Source organism: Cebus imitator, unplaced genomic scaffold (assembly GCF_001604975.1).
Source record: "Cebus imitator isolate Cc_AM_T3 unplaced genomic scaffold, Cebus_imitator-1.0 Scaffold322, whole genome shotgun sequence".
NCBI lineage: Eukaryota > Metazoa > Chordata > Mammalia > Primates > Cebidae > Cebus > Cebus imitator.
Genome location: NW_016107637.1, coordinates 929296 through 945613, shown reverse-complemented (window position 1 = coordinate 945613; position 16318 = coordinate 929296). Strand labels below are relative to the sequence as shown.

Sequence of the window (16318 nt, the reverse complement as noted above, 5' to 3'; positions counted from 1 at the left end):
TATCCTTTTATGGTGCTTAGGAGAGTACTAGGATAGGCACTATTTGAACTATTAGGAAATTTTAATGAAAAATGCTAATTATGCTATCCTTAGGTTTCATTTCTCTAGATTGTTTGGATTTTTTTGTGTGTCTGTCTGTTTTTATTCATTCTTTCCTCAAATTTTTTTAAGTTAAGAGTTTTTAACTTTAAGTTTTTCTGTATTGTATTTATGTTGACTGGGTTTCTTTCTACCTTTGGAGCATTTGTGCAAGGATGAGAGGGGGTAGTTTAGATCTTCTAACTGCATATGCTTCAGATGATGAAGCCACAGTAATGTGTTTCCTTTGCAGTTGTGCCTTCCATTCCCTGCTCCAGACTAGCTCTGATAGGGAAGATCATTCATCCTCAGCAACTCATGCACTCATTTATTCATGCTGCAATGGGAATGGTGATGGCCTGGTGTGCTGCCGTGATAACCCAGGGCCAGTACAGTTTTCTTGTGGTTCCCTGCACTGGTACTAACAGGTAATATTAAATATATTTTTCCTAAGGAACCTCATTTAATTACTAGGCCAAAGGTGACCTATATAGGTTAATCCTATGAGTATTCTTTGCTTTCCGGACTTCTGCAAAAGGCGCTTTATCTGCATACATAAGTGTTTTTAATATTTTATGTTTATTGAATTCAGCAATTAAAAAAAATTTGTTATGTGCAAGGTGCCATGTGATTTATGAGAGTGATTCAAACATAGACTATAAGCTCCTTGAGAGTTGAGAGCAATAGAGAAGTTAAGACATGGACACAGAGGGATGTACTAAGTGAGATGTGCAGACAAAACCTGTGGAAGTGCAGACAACAGGAAGGATCCACACATGTTCTTGGATGAGGTAGCATTGATTGGAGTTTGAAGGAAGGGTAGTATGGGAAGAATAAAGAAAAGATTTTTTTTTAAATTCTAACTACCTTTTATAGAGTGCTTTTATAATTTTGAAACTTGCATAGTTCTTAACACGTGGCATTGATACTAATTGCAAGATGATACTCTGACTTTAAAAATTAAAAAAGATTACTGGAAGCCAGGAGTGGTGACATGTGCCTGTAGTCCCAGCCACTTGGCAGGCTGAGGCAGGAGGCTCTCTTGAGCTCAGGAATTGGAGGCTGCAGTGCCCTGTCGTCATGCCTGTGGATAGCTACTGCAACCCAGCCTGGGCAGTGTAGTGAGATCTTGTTTTTTTGTTTTTTTTTTTTAAACAAAGATGATGGGAGTGATCTTAGGTTCTTTATTTTCCATTGACTTTAAAACAGTGTTACATTATTGCTACTGAATACTTGATTTTCTTTTCGCCTCCAGCTGTTGTTATATAAAAGGCAGGTTGTTTTTTCCCCCTTAACATCATAGGCTTTCTTTGGTAAAAACTGTCCTGTTGATAAACATTGAATGATAAAAGTCTATGAGTACAGGACTACTGGGAAATCCCAACTGCTCACCGTGGATGAGTCTTGAATTCTTTTTGCACTTTTCTCCCTAACGGAGGTGGCAGTGAAGTTCTAGGGAGCAGAAGGTAGCAGTAAGCTACAAGTTGTTGAAGGCATTATAGTGCCTATTACAAATACATTTCCTGATGATTTCATAGTCAGAATCTTGAACAAAAACTAATCTTTTTTTCTTTTCTTTCTTTTTTTTTTTTTTTTTTTTTTTTTTTTTTTTTTTTTTTAATCATTTTGTAATTCCAGTTTCAGAAAACAGTTAACCTAGAGTCTTACCTCTCACGGAGTTAGATGGTGGTGCAGGCCTACAACCTGTGTATATTTATGAAAAATTGAGTTCTACTGAATTATGATGTTGGCTCTGTATACCACCAGATATCTGATAGATCATAGAGATTCTCAAGAAACTCTCAAAGGAGTTTGAGAGCTTGATGTTTACCCGGTAGATCTTATGCTGATAAGTAAAGCTATTGTAAAATGATGATAGGGCGGTGGCTTATAGCAGTGTCCAGCAGGGGGCTCCTCTTAGATTTAACTTAATATTCAGAATTTACAACCATAGCTTTTTAGCAGGGAAGCATCAGGAGTTCCTCTTATAGCAGGAGTCCTTCAAGCAGTTCAAATAGATAATGGGGCCTATAGCCCCCTGGGAGCTTTAGTTTTGTCTGTGGATACAACTCAGGTACAAGGAAAAAAAAATCAGTATCAGACGTATATGGGACTCTGTGCTTTAAAGGCCTTGTGCCCCACAAAATCCAGGAGTATCTCTTGTAGCAATTTTATGGGCACACATCCAGGATCCCCATGAGGAAATACTCAGTTTTAAAGAGATAACACACACCCAATATTACAGCATCTCTGTCAGGTATATATAACTTATTTGTAGTTCCTTTCAGTCTGGATACAGTTTACCGACTTGTAAGCAACACTGCTTATTATTATAGTAAATATTCTTAATTATATCAGATTTCCAGGGGAATAGAGGTAGATTTAATTAAAGATCAGAGTCTCATGATTCAGGAAAATAGGTTAATCTTGTTCACACTCACTGAAAATGAGCCATCTTGTTAGAATTTGGGACAGTTCTTAAGTCATTAAAGTAATTAAGCTTTGCCTTCAGTAAATCTTGAGCCTAAAACAGTGATATATGTCCCTGACTGTTGAATTAATAACTTAACTTTTTCCCTTCAGCTTTGGTAGCCCTGCTGTGCAAACCTGCTTAAATGAATATCATCTTTTTTTTCTACTGGCTGGAGCATTTATGGGCTATAGCTATAGCCTCCTGTATTTTGTTAACAACATGAACTATCTTCCATTTCCCATCATACAGGTAAGATCATTTGAGCATTACTTTATGTCACAATTTAGCTGAGGTAAAATTGCCTTGGTGCATATGTATGTAACTGGATTTATCTGATTCATTCAAGATTTGGTAACCAAAACTTAGAATTGAAATCCTCAAAATGCCATTTAGGAAGAAGAGATTTGTCTTCATGAGACTTCAGCATATTTTTGAGAGTTGTAACTACCCTTTCCTGTTGCCGCTCTCAGAATACCTCTTTGCTACACTGTTTCCCTCCCTGCTAGGTAGTGGCACTTGCTGTGACCCAGCAGGGTTTGGGGAGGTTGGTGATGACATTCGTGCAAAGTACTCTGTGTAGCTTCTTTATTTTTTGAGACCCAGTCTCGCCTCTTCATCCAGGCTGGAGTGCAATAGTGCAATCTCGGCTCACCACAACCTCCACCTCCCGGGTTCAAGCGATTTTGCCTCAGCCTCCCAAGTAGCTGGTATTACAGGCACATGCCACTACGCCTGGTTAATTTTTGTATTTTTAGTAGAGATGGGGTTTCACCATGTTGGCCAGGCTGGTCTTGAACTCCTGACTCAAGTGATCCACCCACCTCAGGCTCCCAAAGTGCTGGGATTACTGGCATGAGCCACCATACCCAGCTGCTGCTGTTTGTTTTTTAAGACAGAGTCTCATCCTGTCACCCAGGCTGGAGTGCAGCGGTATGATCACAGTTCACTACAGCTTTGATCTCCTGGCTCAAGCAATCCTTCCACCTAGGTCCCCCTAAGTATCTGGGACTACAGGTGTGCACCATTGTGCCTGGCTAATTTTTGTACTTTTTATTGAGATGGGTTTTTTCCATGTGTTGCCCAGGCTGGTCTCGAGCTCTTGGACTCAAATTATCTGCCCACCTTGGCCTCTCAAAGTGCTGGGATTACAGATGTGTGCCATTGTGGCTGGCCTGTCAGCTTCTTTTTGAATTTAAGAACCTTGTGAGCTTGGGGATGTGCAAATAATTTTAGAATATATCAGTTACTGTCATATCATTTTCAGAACAAGGCAAAATATGTATAAATAAAACAGTTTCAGCTGATTTGAGTGGTAGAGTATAAACTATCTTTCAGTTAGGTCTTAAAAATCTAATCTGGTAAGAGTCATTCCTGAAGCTTAGAACCACTCCTCTGGCAAGAGAGAGAAAGATGGTCGAGATGTCTCACAGATGCATCAGGGCTCTTCCCAGCCTGTTTCTGCTGCTCCTCATTCGCATCATCCTATTACTTGCTTCATTCATGCTCTGGCAGGCCGAGGACTGGGCATTGGAGCAAAAATGTTAGAACTAGCTCCCTTCAACTAGGACTCAGTCTGGTGGGAAGAGGGGGATATGTAAACAAATGGTATGTTATTATGAGAGTATAATATGAGAATGTGATGGATTAACTAAAACTTTTGGCTGGGCACAGTGGCTTATGCCCATAATCTAAGCACTTTGGGAGGCTGAGGTGGGAGGATCTCTTAAGCCCAGGACTTTGAGACCAGTCTGGGCAACATAGCCAGACCCTGTCTTTTCCTCTCTTTTTCAATTTTTCTTTTTTTTTGAGAAAGGGTCTTGCTCTGTCATTCATGCTGGAGTGCAGTGGCACAATCAGGGCTCACTGCAGCTTTGACCGCCTGGTTCAAGCAGCCTTCCTATCTCAGCCCTCCTGAGCTGGGGCTACAGGCATGCGCCACCACGCCTGGCCACTTTTTGTGATTTTTGTAGAGATGGGGTCTCACTATGTTGCCCAACGTGGTCTGGAACTCCTGGGCTCAAACAGTATACCTGCCTTGGCCTCCCAAAGTGTTGGGATTACAGGCATGAGCCACTGTGCCTGGCTGAGACCTTATCTCTTTTTAAAAAAAAAAAGTTTTCACATACCTGTTGCATCCATGAGAACAAGCTAATGAAAATACACACGTAGCAGGGAGATGGTGTTCACTGAAAAGGATCTGGCCCTTACCTCCCTGCAATCTGTGAGTGTATGAGAAAAAAAGTCCTACTTAGAAATTCTTCATGTCTTGTGAAGATGAATTAAAAGCAGGATGTCAACTTGGCTACCTCAAAATTTCACAAGGAGAAAACCTCCAAAATCTTATATAGAAATATTCCATAATAAATCATCTTTGATCCTAACATAATTAAGAATATTAATAATAAAAGAAAGTGTTAGAGAAAAATGAGATACCCCAAAATACCTTACTGGACCTCCATGGTCCCCAGTTGTAAGTGACCATCTATTTAACACTACAGATGTCCAGTAGAGTGAACATAGAAGTCCCATAGTTGACGATACTGATAAATTATTGTTTCTACCATGTAATGTCAAAATTTGTAAAATTTTAGTACTAATTTTTTGTAATTTCTTTTGGAAAATGTTACATTTATTCTTAATCCCAAAAGTTTATGATGTTAATATTCAGCTTGGGCAGAATATCGATTTTTAACAATTAATAATTCAGTATTTGGTCAAAAAATATATCTAGGGCATGTCTTATAGCCATGAGTGTATAGTGGTACTGGTCTGCCCAGTTAGGTGGTCTCCAGCCTGGGGATGGTGGGAGCAGGTGTTTTGCTGAGTGGTGCGGTGGAAGGGCAGTGGAATGAGGAAGCTGAAGATTTGGCAAGACTAGTGGAAATGATGGCTCTTGATGCCCGGGACCATAGTTTCCTGTCCATTAGGTTTGTAAGTGTCTGGCCTGGCAGGGTAGTTTTGCCTCCCGAGAAGACTGAGAGGACGGAGGACACCGTAGCTTATCCTTCTTTCATTAGCTCTAGGAGTGCGGCACACAGTGTATGACCTTGCCATGTACATTTTAATTGCCATGTGTATTTGGATTGTCAGGAAACTGCAAGTTTGTTGTGGGAAGAGTCAGGCCCATTCCCCTTCTGACTCTCTATAGAGTGCAATGTGGTGATTAATAGATAGCCATGATGACCAGAGAACTTTAGAGCTTAAAGAATTGTTTTTTATAAGCAGTAACAACCATTATCATCGTCGCCATTATTTATTTATGTTTGCCAGACAATCTGAGTATATTTATATCATCATTGTTTTTGATGCTACTTGTCAGGTAAGCTTTCCAAGAGTGATAACATTTTTATTATAAAATATTTAAGTACTATATTGATAAGTTAAACGTTTCCTTAACCACTCCATGGCCAGTCTCAATTTTTGTTTGTAACCATTGTTACCAGTGGGATTAAGAATATATGCTAAACTGGTAATAGTTTTACCATTTAAACTGTTACCAGTTTAATGTATATTCTTCCAGACCCTTTACTGTACATTTACATATACTGTACTTATAACATTATATATTTTGTGGAGTGGGATTTATATAAGTGGTTTTTATCTTATATGTATTATTCAGTAACTACTTTTTTTTAATGTAATCTATGAAAAATTAAGCCTTTTTTTTTTTTTTTTTTTTTTTTTTTTTTGAGATGTAGTTTTGCTCTTGTTGCCCAGGCTGGAGTGCAGTGGCGTGATCTCAGCTCACTGCAACCAACCTTCCTTCCTTCCTTTCTTTCTTTCCTTTCTTTTCTCTCATCAGCTGTCGTTAGTGTATTTTATGTGTGGCCCAAGACAATTTTTCTTCTTTTAGTGTGGCCCAAGGAAGCCAAAAGATTAGAAACCCGTGTCTTAGATCATTAGAATTTGCAGGTTCTCAGTAAGGAACTATTTAGCTGTTTGAGCTTTCTTATCTTCCATGTAATTAGAGAGGAGACATGACTTACTGAGGGTTGTAGAGAAAGAGGGAGCACTGGAACTCACATTTCTTGATTCCTAGGCTGGTATCTTCTTCACTGCCTCCCATTTTTCTTCAAACAGCATTTTAAAAATTTAGTGCAAAGGCAATGTGTATTATCTTTAAGATTGGAGGCTCTGAAGCCATCCTACCTGGATTGATAGCTCAGATTTTCCTTTTGCTGGCTGATAACATTGGTTAAGTTATTTGATCTCTCTGTGCCTTGTTTTCTTCATCTCTAAGATGAGGGTAGTAGTAGAAACTCCCTTAAAGGGTTCTTATCAGGTTTAAGTAAATTAAAACTTGTGAGGTGCTTAGGACAGTACCTGGTACATGGTAAGCAACAAAAAAAGTTAGCTGCTGTTGTTATGTGTTTCTTGTACTTTCTTCATTTCCGTAGTGCTTAGTACCAAGTATGGATTGATACAGTTAATTTTCTTATTTCTGGCTTTATATCAGTGAGATGTTATATAATATAAATATTAAATTTTTTAACATCAGAAATGGTTGATGTTTTTGCTTCCGCAATACCCTTTGTCTTTTTGTACAATAACTATGTTTTCTATGTAGACTGTTATAGTTAAATGCTTGCTTTAAGATGATGTGGAGTGTGTCATTTGATTTGGATGTGTCATTTGATTCTGTTTTTTTTTTTTTCCCCACAGCAATACAAATTTTTGCGTTTTAGGAGATCTCTGCTCCTACTAGTTAAACACAGTTGTGTGGAATCACTGTTCCTGGTTAGAAATTTCTGCATTTTATATTATTTTCTTGGTAAGAATATCTGGTTTTTTAATACAGTGAAGTATTATCTCATAGCCCAGAAAATGTCAGTTACAAACTCCTTCTTGAGTTTGTGTATTTTCTACAGTTGCATGTATGTGATTAGCACAATTGATTCATTGTTTAAATTGTTAAAGAGAATGTATTTAGTTAAGGGAAAATACTGTTAAAGAAAATGTGATATATACTTATAATGAAATATTATTTAGAAAGAAGGAAATCTTGTTATGTACTACAACATGAATAAACCTTGAGGACATTATGCTAAGGCAAATAAGCCAGTCACAAAAAGACAAATACTGTATGATCCTCTTATATGAGGTATCTAAAATAATCAAATTCTTAGAAAGCAGAATGGTGGTTGTCGGGCTGGAGAGTTGGGAAGGAGTGGAGTTGTTCAATGGGTATAGAGTTTTAGTTTTGTAAAATGAGAAAGTTCTAGAGACCTGTTGCACAAAAATGTCATATAGTTAACACTGCTGTACCAAACACTTAAAGTTGGCTAAGGTAGTAATTTTTTTTTTTTTTGAGATTGAGTCTCGCTCTGTCATCCAGGCTGGAGTGTAATGGTGTGATCTCAGTTCACTGCAATCTCTGCCTCCTGGGTTCAAGCGATTATCCTGCCTCAGCCTCCCAAGTAGCTGGGACTACTACCAGGTGTGTGCCACCACACCCTGCTAATTTTTGTATTTTTAGTAGAGACAAGGTTTCACCATGTTGGCCAGACTGGTCTTGAACCCCTGACCTCAGGTGATTCACCTGCCTAGGCCTCCCAAAGTGCTAGGATTACAGGCATGAGCCACCGTGCCTGGCCTAAGATGGTAAATTTTATGTTATGGGTTTTTTTTTTTTTTTTTTTTTTTTTTGAGACGGAGTTTCGCTCTTGTTACCCAGGCTGGAGTGCAATGGCGCGATCTCGGCTCACCGCAACCTCTGTCTCCTGAGTTCAGGCAATTCTCCTGCCTCAGCCTCCTGAGTAGCTGGGATTACAGGCACGTGCCACCATGCCCAGCTAATTTTTTGTATTTTTAGTAGAGACGGGGTTTCACCATGTTGACCAGGATGGTCTCGATCTCTTGACCTCGTGATCCACCCACCTCGGCCTCCCAAAGTAAAAATGCATTCTTTTTTAAAAAAGAAAAAAAATTGTGAATCATTTGGTTACTACTCTTTCTAGAAATGCCATACTCGTTTTTCTAAATTATAACTTGTTACTAGTACTACTATAAGTATTTTGTTGATAGGGGCAACTTGTGGAATTTATTAACATGAATATTAAGCACAAAAATGCAGTTGTTTAGTATGAATAGTGCAAGCTGAAAACAGTAATCTTGTTAGCAGTGCGTAATAATTTAAACAAAATCTTCCCTTCTAAAATACTATTTCAGATTATAACTTTTTCTGATGTTGTATTTTCTATGGATATATATTATAAAATTCTTCTTACTGTGTATAGGCCATCCTGTTTATTTTTTTCACTTGTAGTTTTATATAGGCCCTTTCTGCATGGCTCTTACAATTGTCATTCTAATGTTAATCCTTCGTTGTAATTTTCCCCCCTCGTTTTTCTTTCCATAAGTTATTTGGGTACAGGTGGTATTTGGTTACATGAGTAAATTCTTTAGTGGTAATTTGTGAGATTTTGGTGCACCCATCACCTGAGCAGTATACACTGCACCTTATTTGTAGTCTTTTTTTTTTTTTTTTTTTTTTTGAGACGGAGTTTCGCTCTTGTTACCCAGGCTGGAGTGCAATGGCGCGATCTCGGCTCACCGCAACCTCTGTCTCCTGGGTTCAGGCAATTCTCCTGCCTCAGCCTCCTGAGTAGCTGGGATTACAGGCACGTGCCACCATGCCCAGCTAATTTTTTGTAGTTTTTTAGTAGAGACGGGGTTTCACCATGTTGACCAGGATGGTCTCGATCTCTTGACCTCGTGATCCACCCGCCTCGGCCTCCCAAAGTGCTGGGATTACAGGCTTGAGCCACCGCGCCCGGCTATTTGTAGTCTTTTATCCCTCACCCACCTCCCACTTTTCCCCCCAAGTCCCCAAAGTCTATTGTGTCATTCTTATGCCTTTGCATCCTCATAGTTTAGCTCCCACATATCAGTGAGAACATACAATGTTTGGTTTTTCATTCCTGAGTTACTTCACTTTGAATAATAGTCTCCAGTCTCATCCAGGTCACTGCAAATGTTACTAATTCATCCCTGTTTATGGTTGCATGGTATTCTATTTATATTCATATATATATATATATATATATACACATATATATATGTATGTATATATATACACACACACACACACATTCTATATGTATATGATATTCTAGCATATGTATATATTTTATATATATATATTTTGTGTATATATCACAGTTTCTTTATCCACTTGCTGATTGATAGGCATTTGGGTTGGTTCCATGATTTTGCTATTGTGAATTGTGCTGCTATAAACGTGCATGTGCAAGTATCTTTTTTGAATAATGACTTCTTTTCCTCTGAGTAGATACCCAGTAGTGGGATTGCTGGATCAAATGGTTGTTCTACTTTTAGTTCTTTAAGGAATCTCCACACTGTTTTCCGTAGTGGCTGAACTAGTTTACATTCCTACCAGCAGTGTAGAAGTGTTCCTTGTTCACTACATCCACGCCAACATCTGCTTTTTGATTTTTTTGATTATGGCCATTCTTGCAGGAGTAAGGTGATACTACATTGTGGTTTTGATTTGCATTTCCCTGATCATTAGTGATGTCGAGCATTTTTTCATATGTTTGTTGGCCATTTGTGTATTTTCTTTTGAGAAGTGTCTATTCATGTCCTTAGCCCACTTTTTGATGGGATTTTTTTTTCTTACTGATTTGTTTGAGTTTGTTGTAGATTCTGGATATTAGTCCTTTGTCACATGTATAGATAGTGAAGATTTTCTCCCACTCTGTGGGTTGTCTGCTTACTCTGCTGACTGTTCCTTTTGCCATGCAAAAGCTCTTTAGTTTAATTAGGTCTCAGCTATTTATCTTTGTTTTTATTGCATTTACTTTTGGGCTCTTGGTTATGAAATCTTTGCCTAAGCCAATGTCTAGAAGGGTTTTTCCAATGTTACCTTCTAGAATTTTTATAGTTTCAGGTTTTAGGTTTAACTCCTTAATCCATCTTGAGTTGATTTTTGTATAAGGTGAGAGATGAGGATCCAGTTTCATTCTTTTACATGTGGCTAGCCAATTATCCCAGCACCATTTGTTGAAAAGGGTGTTCTTTCCCCATTTTATGTTTTTGTTTGCTTTATTGAAGATCAGTTGGTTGTAAGTATTTGGGTTTATTTTTGGGTTCTCTATTCTGTTCCATTGGTCTATGTGCCTATTTTCATACCAGTACCACTCTGTTTTAGTAAGTATGGCCTTATAGTATATAGTATATATATTGAAATCAGGTAATGTGATGCCTGCAGATTCGTTCTTTTTGCTTAGTCTTGCTTTGGCTATGTGGGTTCATTTTTGGTTCCATATGAATTTTAGAATTGTTTTTTCTAATTCTGTGAAGAATAATGGTGGTATTCTGATGGAGATTGTGTTGAATTTGTAGATTGCTTTTGGCACTATGGTCATTTTCTCAGTAGTGATTCTAACCCATCCATGAGCATGGGATGTGTTTCCATTTGTTTGTGTCCTCTCTGATTTCTTTCAGCAGTGTTTTGTAGTTTTCCTTTTAGAGGTCTTTCGACTCTTTGGTTAGGTATATTCCTAACTTTTTGTTTGTTTGTTTGTTTGTTTGCTGCTATTGTAAAAGGGGTTGAGTTTTTTATTTGATTCTCTGCCTGGTTGCTGTTGGCTTATAGGAAAGCTACTGATTTGTGTACATTAATCTTGTATCTGGAAACTTTGCTGAATTTTATCAGTTCTAAGAACTTTGTGGAGGAGTCCTTAGGGTTTTTAAGGTAAACTATCATATTATCAGCAAACAGAGACAGTTTGACTTCCTCTTTACCAAGTTGGATACCCTTAAATTCTTTCTCTTGTCTGATTGCTCTGGCTAGGACTTCCAATACTATATTAAAAAGGAGTTGTAAGAGTGGGCATCTTTGTCTGTTCCAGTTCTCAGGGGGAATGCTTTCAGCTCTTTCCCATTCAGTATTGTGTTGGCTGTGGGTTTGTCATAGCTTTTATTACATTAAGGTATGGCCCTTGTATGCCAGTGTTGCTGAGAATTTTAATCATGAAGGAATCCTGGATTTTGTTGAATGTTTTTTCTGCATCTGTTGAGATGATCATGTGATTTTTGTTTTCAATTCTGTTTATATGGTGTATCACATTTATTGACTTATGTATGTTAAACCATCCCTGCATCTCTGGGATGAAACCCATTTGATCATGGTGGATTATCTTTTTGATATGTTGTTGGATTCAGTTAGCTGATATTTTGTTAAGGATTTTGGCATCAATGTTCATCAAGGATATCAGTCTGTGTGTGTGTGTGTGTGTGTGTGTGTGTGTGTGTGTGTGTGTTTTATTTGAGATGTAGCTCTGTCATCAGGCTGGAGTGTGGTGACACGATCTTGACTCACTGCAGCCTCCGCCTTCTGAGTTCAGGCGATTCTCCTGCTTCAGCCTCCCCAGTAACTGGGACTATAGGCGCAAGTCACCACACCCAGGTAATTTTTTGTATTTTTAATAGAGATGGGGTTTCACCGTGTTGGCCAGGATGGTCTTGATCTCTTGACCTTGTGATCCGCCCGCCTCATCCTTCCAAAGTGCTGGAATTACAGACGTGAGCCACTGCACCCGGCCTCAGTCTGTAGTTTTCTTTTTTTGGCTATGTCCTTTCCTGGTTTTGGTATTAGGGTGATGCTGGCTTCATAAAATGAATTAGGGAGGGCTCCTTCTTTCTCTATCTTGTGGAATAGGGTCAAAAGTATTGGTACCAATTCTTCTTTCAGTGTCTGGTAGAATTCTGCTGTGAATCCATCTGGTCCTGGACTTTTTTTTGTTGGTAATTTTTAAATTACCGTTTCAGTCTTGCTGCTTGTTACTGGTTTGTTCAGGGTATCTGCCTCTTCCTGATTTGAGCTAGGAAGGCTGTATTTTTCCAGGAATTTATCCGTCTCTTCTAGGTTTTCTAGTTTACGTGCGTAAAGGTATTCATAGTAGCTGTGAATGGTCTTTTATATTTCAGTGGTGTCAGTTGTACTAACTCATGTTTTGTTTCTTAGGTTATTCGGATTTTCTCTTTTCTTTTCTTGATTAATCTTGCTAATGGTCTATCAATTTTATTTATCTTTTCAAAGAACCAGCTTTTTGTTTCATTTATCTTTTGTATTTTTTGTTTGTTTGTTTGTTTCAAACTTACTTAGTTCTGCTCTGATCTCAGTTATTTCCTTTCTCCTGCTGGGTTTAGGTTGAGTTTGTTCTTGTTTCTCTAGTTTCTTGAGATGTGACCTTTGAATGTCACTTTGTGCTCTTTCAGTCTTTTTGTTGTAGGTGCTTAGGGCTATGAACTTTCCTCTTAGCACCACCTTTCCTGTGTCCCAGAGGTTTTGATAGGTTGTGTCACTATTGTCATTCCTTTTGAAGAATTTTTTAAATTTCTATCTTGACTTCATTTTGACCCAGTGCTTATTCAGGAGCAAGTTCTTTAGTTTCCATGTATTTACATGGCTCTGAAGGTTCCTTTTGGAGTTATTTCCAGTTTTATTTCACTGTGGTCTGAGAGAGTGCTTTATATAATTTCAGTTTTCTTAATTTATTGAGGCTCATTTTATGGCCCATCATGTGGTCTATCTTGGAGAAGGTTCCATGTGCTGTTGAATAGAATGTGTATTCTGCGATTGTTGGATGAAATGTTCTCTATGTATCTGTTAAGTCCGTTTGTTCCAAGGTATAGTTTAAAGCCATTGTTTCTTTGTTGACTTTCTGTCTTGTTAACCTGTCTAGTGCTGTCAGTGGAGTAGTGAAGTCCTCCAGTATTACTGTGTTGCTGTCTATCTCATTTCTTAGGTCTATTAGTAATTGTTTTATAAATTTGGGAGTTCCAGTGTTAGGTGCATATATGCTTAGGATTGTGATATTTTCCTGTTGGACAAGACCTTTTAACATTATATAATGTCCCTCTTTGTCTCTTTTAACTGCTGTTGCTTTAGAATTTGTTTTGTCAGATATGAGAATAGCTACCTCTGTTCACTTTTAGTGTCTATTTGCATGAAATGCCTTTTTCCACCCCTTTACTTGAAGTTTGTGTGGGTCCTTATGTGTTACGTGCGTCTCCTGAAGGCAGCAGATGGTTGGTGAGTTCTCATACATTCCATGGTTCTGTATCTTTTAAGTGGAGCATTTAGGCCATGTACATTCAATATTAGTATTGAAATACTAGGTACCGTTGCATTCATTATGGCTTTTTGTTGCCCATGTACTTTGTGTTTTTTTTTTTTTTTTTTTTTTTTTTTTTTTTTTTTTTTTTTTTTTTTTTTTTTTTTTTTTCGACATGTATTTTTGTTTTATGGGTCCTGTTTGATTTACTCTTTAAAGAGGTTCTGTTTCAATGTGTTTCCAGGATTTATTTCAAGATTTTGAGCTCCTCTTAGCAGTTCCTGTAATGGTGGCATGGTAATGGCAGATTCTCTCAGCATTTATTTGTCTGAAAAAGACTGTATCTTTCCTTCATATATGATGCTTAGTTTCGCTGGATACAAAATTCTTGGTTGATAGTTGTTTTGTTTGAGGAGGCTGAAGATAGGGCCCCAGTCCTTTCTAGTTTGGAGGGTTTCTGCTGAGAAATCTGCTCTTAATCTGATAGGTTTTCCTTTATAGATTACCTGGTGCATCTATCTCACAGGTCTTAAGATTGTTTTCTTCATCTTAACTTTGAATAACCTGATGACAATATGCCTAGATGAAGATCTTTTTGTGACAAATTTTGCAGATGTTCTTTGTGCTTCTTGTATTTGGATGTCTAGGTCTAGCAAGGCCAGGGAAGTTTTCCTCGATTATTCCCTCAATTATGTTTTCCAAGCTTTTAGAATTCTCTTCTTCCTCAGGAATACCAGTTATTCTTGTTTGGTTATTTAACATATTCCCAGAGTTCTTGGAGACCTTGTTCATATTTTCCTATTCGTTTTTCTTTGTCTTTGTTGGATTGGGTTAATTTGAAGACCTTGTCTTCAAGCTCTGAATTTCTTTCTACTTGTTCAATTCTATTGCTGAGACTTTCCAGAGCATTTTGCATTTCTAAAAGTGTGTCCAAAGTTTCCTGAATTCTTGATTGTTTTTTCTTCAAGCTATCTATTTCTGTGAATAGTTCTCCCTTCACTTCTTGTATCATTGTTTGGATTTCCTTGCATTGGGCTTGGTCTTTCTGTGGTCCCTCCCTGATTAGCCTAATAACTTTCTTCTGAATTCTTTTTCAGGTAAAGTCAAGGATTTCTTCTTGGTTTGGATTCATTGCTGGTGAACTAGTGTGATTTTTTTGTGGGGGAGTGTTGAGGAACCTTGTTTAGTCATATTACCAGGGGTGGTATTCTGGTTCCTTCTCATTTGGGTAGGCTCTGTCAGAGGGAAGGTCTAGGGCTAAAGACTGTTGTTCATATTCTTTTGTCTCAACGATGTGTTCCATAGATGCAGTACTCTCCCCCTTTTCCTTTGGATGTGGCTTCCCGTGAGCTGAACTGCAGTGATTGTTGTCCCTTTTCTGGATCTAGCCACCCAGTGAGTCTACCTGGCTCTGGGCTGGTGCTGGGGGTTGTCTGCACAGAGTCCTGAGATGTGAACCAGCTCTAGGTCTTTCAGCCATGGATACAAGTGCCTGTTCCGGTGGAGGTGGTGGTGGTGGGGTGCAGTGGATTCCGTGAGTGTTCTTAGCTTTGGTGGTTTAATGCTCTACTTTTGTGCTGGTTGGCCTCTTTGTCAGGAGGTTGCACTTTCCAGAAAACATCAGCTGTAGTAGTGTGGAGAGGGACCAGCAGTGGGTAGGGCCCTAGAACTCCTAAGATTATATGTCCTTTGTCTTACGCTACCAGGGCGGGTAGGGAAGGACCATCAGGTGAGGGCAGGGCTGGGTGAGTCTGAGCTCAGACTCTGCTTGGGCAGGTTTTGCTGCAGCTGCTGTGAGGGATAGGGGCTAGATTCCCAGGTTATTGGAGTTGTGTGCCTAGGAGGATTATGGCTGCCTCTGCTGAGTCATGCAGGTTGTCAGGGAAGTGGGGGAAAGCCAGCAGTCACAGGCCTCACTCAGCTCTCATACAAACCAAAGGGCCAGTCTCACTTCCACTGTGTGCCCTGCCACAGCCCTGAGTCTGTTTCCAGGTGGAGGGCAAAATGAGCTTGAAAACTTACCTTGGGCTACCTGCTTCCCAGCTGGGAAAGGAAAGGGTTTGGTTCTTCCCCTGCCTGTGGAGTCTGCACATTAGATTTGCGCCCTCCCCTGAGTTCTGGCTGGGAGGCTTCTTACTCGGTTCAAATTGTTACAAAGTTCAGGTAGAGATTTCCTTCTTCCTGTGGAGTTCTACCCCCTGCTCCTCTGGTCACCCTCCTGATGGATCCCTGTGGTGCCAGACAGGAATGGCCTGCTAGGGAACGCAGCAAGCTCCCAGTATCTTTCTGCTGCTTCCTTTACCCCTCTGTGTTGCCTGATTCTCTATATTGGTTGGTTCAGCTCCAGATAAGGTCAGAAATTTTTCCTGCAAACAGACTTTAAGCTTCTCCAGTGAGGATGTGTGCTCTGGAGAGGAGGGTCTCCGTTTCCCACTTCTGCAGTTGGGGCACTCAGTGTTTGGGGTGTCTCCTGGGTCCCCAGGGGCAGTCTGCTTCCTTCAGAGGGTCTGTGGGTCCTCTCAATATTGCTGGTTTATTCTTGCAGTTCATCTGGAGCTAAAAAATCACAACATGAGCTTCTGCAAGCTGCAGTCTAGTCCTGCCTCTCATCTGCCATGATGATTGGTAGCCTCTTTGTTCCACTTTGATTTTTTTTTCTTTTTTCTTTTTTTTTTTTTTAACGCAT

General features: G+C 39.2%; 1 protein-coding gene across 3 annotated transcripts in view; it reads left to right on the top strand.

Annotated features, from left to right (window-relative positions):
* NDC1 (NDC1 transmembrane nucleoporin) overlaps positions 1-16318 on the top strand; it is a 69876-nt gene that overhangs the window by 8067 nt on the left and 45491 nt on the right. For all 3 annotated transcript variants that reach the window (XM_037729871.1, XM_037729870.1, XM_017504416.2), the window contains exons 4-6: positions 332-506; positions 2662-2800; positions 7214-7322. In XM_037729871.1, coding sequence (XP_037585799.1) covers positions 332-506; positions 2662-2800; positions 7214-7322 — 423 coding nt within the window. The remainder of the gene's footprint in view (positions 1-331; positions 507-2661; positions 2801-7213; positions 7323-16318) is intronic.